The 6,000-nt window shown below is 39.9% G+C and overlaps 1 protein-coding gene across 3 annotated transcripts in view; it reads left to right on the top strand.

Annotated features, from left to right (window-relative positions):
• The first annotated feature begins 4,463 nt into the window (after window positions 1–4,463).
• The window catches only part of LOC117217780 (uncharacterized), a 39,010-nt gene continuing 37,473 nt past the window's right edge, over window positions 4,464–6,000 (top strand). For all 3 annotated transcript variants that reach the window (XR_013035171.1, XM_033465618.2, XM_033465619.2), the window contains exon 1: window positions 4,464–5,324. Coding sequence is in view for 2 of the 3 variants with exons in the window: in XM_033465618.2 (XP_033321509.1) it covers window positions 4,896–5,324 (429 nt within the window). In the remaining variant the exon portion in view is untranslated. The remainder of the gene's footprint in view (window positions 5,325–6,000) is intronic.

Here is a 6,000-nt window from a genome sequence, read left to right as displayed (position 1 = left end):
CGAAGACAAATAAATTGTATTACATTTGGAACTAGAATTTGAAGCATATAGAATATTTTTGCTTTGTTCAAAAGGTACGTGATGTTGCAAATATTTTAAAAAATCCTGAGAAATGTCAAATTGGTAGATAAGACGTCTTAACCAAGGACGGTAATAAAAGATACGATCCACCTATGATTATCTGGAATGACTCTTTTTAATATGGGGGGACGGTACATTTAGAAACTATACATATAGATATCGGAGATCGTGTAGCATAATCGAAGATGCGTGTGTCGATTAAACAGGTTTGAAAAACAGAAGTGCGTAGTTTCCAGAAAGCGGTATTCACGTCGCGACGGTGGCGAAGCCTTCGGGAACAATTACGCGCGGCCTCTCTGTTCGTTTACGTTAAATGAAAATTATTCCGCCCCGGCTTACGAAGAAGATACGCAGCATGAATATTTAGACGAACTATGAAGTTTATGGAAATTGCAGGCGGAGACCGATGCATCGCTGCGCCTTGTAATCGTTTCGCGATTCGTCATTGGCAAGATACGCGGATACACGAGCGAGAATTCAACGATAGACTCTGGTATGAAATTGTACGGGCAAATACCTGTGTAAACAGCGCCTAATGTTGCTTACCTTTTCCGTTTGACTTGCTGGCAATATTAGCAATATTTCAACGACGAAATCCTTAGAAGTAAGCAATACTTGTACGGGGTGTTCCAAAAATGTCTCGCATACCGGAAATGAGAAGTTCCCGGGGTCATTTGAAGTAACTTTTTCCTTAGCGAAAATGCAACCCGTGGCTTTGTTTACGAATTATCAACGAAAAACACTGACCAATGAGAGGCGAGCTCGCCCAGCGCTCGGCGGCCGAGCCAATGAGCGCACGAAGCCCGGTTCCGCTCATTGGCTCGGCCGCCGAGCGCTGGGCGAGCTCGCCTCTCATTGGTCACACTTTTTCGTTGATAACTCGTAAACAAAGCCGTGGATTACATTTTCGCCAAGGGACAAACTTACTTCAAGTTACCTCGGGAACCTCCCATTCTCGGATCGCGAGACATTTTTAGGACACCCTGTATAACAACAGCACGGTGATCATCTCGCCGAAAGACGTTTTTTTCATTATTGCGTCGTTTCACTTGTTCGTTGTGAAAGAAAACAATCAAAAGGTTCACTACAGCGGTTAACATTGTTTTCTTCAATATTCAGCGTTAAAAGAATCGCAGAACTTGGCACACAATTAGTTACGATACCGGCTTCGCTAATTCCCTGGTTGCACAATGATTGCATATTAATGATCGACCGATAAATTAAAATTATACATGTACATCGCAAATCGTTCTAGCCGGTTATTTTCGTAGCAACAGAAAGTTCTTCCAACAGTGGCGTCGATACAATGTACGATTCCCTCGCGATTATATCTCACCGGGACGACAGTGTTTATCTTTTAGTGGAAACGGTTTTGCAAGACCGAGATATCCACGTCTTGTTCCACAAACAATATCCGATTAACTTATTCATCATCGACCATGCCTATGCGTCACTTCGTTTTATCTCGAATTTGTCATTGTTTCGTTATCGCACCACTGCACCTTTCCTTATCGTAATAGGTTTCGGTCCATTTATGTAGCACGTAGGTTAACGTGGCCGTTGTTGTTTCATTGTATCGCAGATTTGTGTAAAAAAATTGTTATTCTTCTTAGAAATGTCTTAATTGCGACTTTCTGTTATTTCATACGACCGCGTTCGTTCAACTCTCCATCAACGCATTTGTTCTAATAATAAATCGTAATAGCACTCCTAATTAGAACACTCTTAAAGCATTGTAACAGAAACTTTATCGCTAATACCGTAATAGCTTACCTTGGTCTGAAAATTTACTGCTAAGCCATTTTTCATGCCTACTAAAGATCGATGTTTATTGAACGTGTTCTGTATATTAGGTGTGTGCCGTTTATTTTGAAAATGGTCTAAGTCCATTTATTTTTATATCCATTATTCTGGATTTTATTTAAAATCCGTTATTCTGGATTTTATTTAAAATCCATTATTCTGGATTTTTTTGAATGTTTTTGGAAAATGGATTTAGGCCACTTTCAAAAGAAACGGCTATGTGACCGCATACATATCAAATATATAATAATATGCGAGGGTTTATAATATCTTAAGATCTATTTATAATATCTTATAATATATAATTAATAATAATAATAATATATATATATATATATTATATATTATATTATATATTTTTATTAATGATATAATATATAATTAATATATAATTATCTTATAATATCTTAAGATATAATATCTATAACATCTTGAAATCCGCAATGCGTGACATGTCACTGAAACTTAATATCGCTTTTTGGGTCAAGTTGACGCGACGCCAAAGGTTAATGCTACATTAACCTGTTAAACGAGTTAACCCTGTCATTCATCGTCCGTTGCACAAGTTCTGCTTTCCTTACTTTATCGCGTCAAAAAAGTTCACTTATTAATGTCTAGTCATAGTCGCTGTTTCATTCATTGTAAACATCTACCGAAAAAAAAACAAACAGATTTTTAATCAGAATCATTTCGTCCGCGATGAACGTGACTCACTCACACACTCGTAAAGCAACAGGTGTACAACGTTTTTTTTCGGTAAAACAACACGACGTGTAGTACAGCTTTATTTCTGCATGGAATTATGCGAATGCATACCAGACGTCCGAATACTTGTGGTTAAATTCTTCTCGTTTACGAATTCGCTTAGTAAACGCTTAGTCAAATTTCCTCGAATCGCCGACAGGTGGAGCTCGAATGTTCACCGTACGACGAGGCATCGCGATTTTACCAAGAGAGCACTGCGGTAAATCTCTGTAAAACACTTTTTAACAATATTTATCTAATTGTTTTAGATAATAGGATGCGCTTCGAGTACTGTAAGTCTATAAACAATTATCTCTGTTTTCTACTCTCTAGCTGAACACCATGTCAAACAAATGTAGCCGTGTCTTCCATATATGGGCGGGGCTTGTAATCCTACAATTTCTGTAATTCGCATGTTACGCTCTTGGGGTTGAGTGGACGACTGTCGTAACTATCGATACACGGGTATATGTATTTTTTCTTTTGAAAGGCAGACTGTAATAAAAGATAAAGATTCCTTTCGATTTCTTTCTTGATAAAAGATAAAATAATCCTACGATAAAAATAGCCCCCAATTCCGAAGTAATTGCTCGGATCTTCCATTAATACGTATTGACGACACACGGTGGCCCGGAAATCGTGGCTTTAACAATTTTTTGAACGAATTAAGGATCATCCAGATACTCGAAATTTGCGCACTTCTTTTCGAAACGATCGTTTGATCAGATATAATACTATAGAGGCCATGAAATATTGTCTTTAATTAATTATTTTTTATTACTCGTATAATATATAATACAAAGTCACAGTTCGATGGTTTATTACGAGTAATAAAAAATAATATATTAAAATATAAAATATAATAAAAAATATAATAAAATAATATATTAATATATTATTTTTTATTACTCGTATAACATATTATTTTAATATATTAATATATTATTTTATTATATTTTATATTTTAATATATTATTTTTTATTACTCGTAATAAACCATCGAACTGTGACTTTGTATTATATTATTATACGATGTTCCGTGTACAATCGGTGAAAAATGTATAACAATTTAATTTAAACTTTAAGGAACATTCTAAAACTATGTTTGAAAGCAATTGATGTCGCGCTTCTTTTAAGTGAAAGTTTACGTATTAAAAAAAAAATGTAAATTTGAAATACAGTCTCCTACAGTTTTCCACCTTATGTAGACTTTCGACAAATTTTGACATTTGATTATTACGAGGACTCTGATTTACGTATATTCCAATATTTTGTTGATGTGGAATCGGAGTCGTATGCGTTATATTTTTCTAGTCATATTGTACTGAAATTAGTTATCACGTCTAATTTTGTTCTATTGTTATATCACATTCCTTTTACAAAAATAAACAGCAGATACGCAGCTACCATTATAATTGTCGTAATTGACTTCTTCGATGAAACAACAATTTGTGTAAAAGAAACTTAAATTCAGGTTTAGCTTTATTCAACGAAGAACAGCACTCGAATTCATAAACAAATAATTGAACTATTATACACCCTCTCTACCCTAAAATGATTACAGTCAAAAAAAAATGTCCAAATACATATTTCTGCTCGTATCGTACAATGTTCCACCGCTGATCAAGGTGATCGATCCGAGAACGCACGGCTCTCGAGATCGGCTCGCACCTGTGGGACGACGACGGTGTCGCGCACGGTACGTTTCAACTGGTCGCGGTGGCTGGTCGATCATTGGTGCACGTGACAACCGCGTGTGAAATTACCACGCGTGTGAATCAGCCTTTACGTTTCCAATCCCCGTGCTGGCTCGCCGATCCGTGACGATCGCCGACGCTACGTGCCGCCAGTCGGTTCGAATAATCGCCTCGTGGCAGGTGAAGACGAGGATCGGGCGTGTGTAGGCCAGTCGTCTAGTCAGCCAGAGTCCGTCGCACGAGGCACGGACGAACCGCGCGTCAGGTCGCGTTTCGTTCGTCGGCGAACAGCATCATCGGTAACCGAACACGCAGTGCGCGACACGACGCGACACGACCGAACGCGACGCGATACGAATTGCGTGTCTCTGCGTGCGCGAGCTTTCTCGTACGTGTTCACCAGCGTAGTACACCATATCATTCGTTCCTTCGCTTCTTTTTTTTTCCTGTTTCTCTCGCGCGCGGCCCAGTCGCCGCCGTCGCCTCTCCCGTCTCTCTGGCAGTCAGTTTCTTCCGTTCGGTTGAGCGCGCGACATATCGCACGAGGGTCAAACCGAAACACCGCGCAGCATGTCCTCCCTGAAGGGTGACCAGGTCCCGTGCGCACGGCTCTGCCATATCGTGAAATGGGAGGACTTCGACGGTTACGGGTTCAATTTGCACGCGGAGAAAGGGAAGAACGGCCAGTTCATCGGCAAGGTGGACGACGGGTCGCCGAGCCAGGCCGCTGGCCTGCGACAGGGCGACCGGATCGTCGAGGTTAATGAGATCAACATCGCGAACGAGACCCACAAACAGGTGGTCGAGCGGATCAAGGCATTCCCCAACGAGACCAAGCTTCTCGTCGTCGACCAGGAGGTCGACGAATACTTCAGGGCCAACAACATCGTTATCAAGGGCACCATGGCGAACGTCAAGGTGATCAAGACCCCCGAGAAGAATCCGAACAGTGTCGAGCAGGAGGACGAGATCAACGGCGGCAGCGCATCCGTCGAAGAGGTATGTGAGATCGGATCGACATATCGACACATCGGATCGTGAGATCGACCGAATAATCGAACGTCGCGCGAGCTGTCATTATTAGCACGATTATCTCGATATCGAGACGGGTTCGGGTCATTGTTGTCGAGAGGGTGGTCCACCTGTTGCGTCGAATGCGCATCGATTTGATTCGACTGCTCCCTGAGAACGATAGCTCGCGACTAGGGGCTCATCTTGTTACTTCTTCAGATCTGTGAACACCTGACTCGAGTATACACTTGGATACCCATTCTATTTAAATAGGATGATCCGTACGCGTCTAGGTGTTTAATCAGATGTGTTCGATCGACTTAAGTGGGATTACTGCATAGTCGGAAATCTCTTGAGCTTCGTTGTAATATTCGGAAATTAATATCTAGAAAATTTGCTCTAGAAAATTTCTAGAACTTGCGCAGTTGAAATTTTGCACTTGCATTTTTAGCAGACATCTTTTTTAAAATTGCGGGAGTTAGTAAAAGTTACATAAAAACTTGCAAGCATAATTAAAGTATATGTATGTATAAATTAATTTCTAGAAAATTTGCTCTAGAAAATTTCTAGAACTTGCGCAGCTGAAATTTCGCACTTGCATTTTTAGCAGACATCTTTTTAAAAATTGCGAGATATACATATATATGTATATATGTATAATATA

Source organism: Megalopta genalis, unplaced genomic scaffold (genome assembly GCF_051020955.1).
Source record: "Megalopta genalis isolate 19385.01 unplaced genomic scaffold, iyMegGena1_principal scaffold0023, whole genome shotgun sequence".
Taxonomy (NCBI): domain Eukaryota; kingdom Metazoa; phylum Arthropoda; class Insecta; order Hymenoptera; family Halictidae; genus Megalopta; species Megalopta genalis.
The sequence above is the reverse complement of the archived record's forward strand: the minus strand, read 5'-3'. Positions and strand labels throughout refer to the sequence as shown.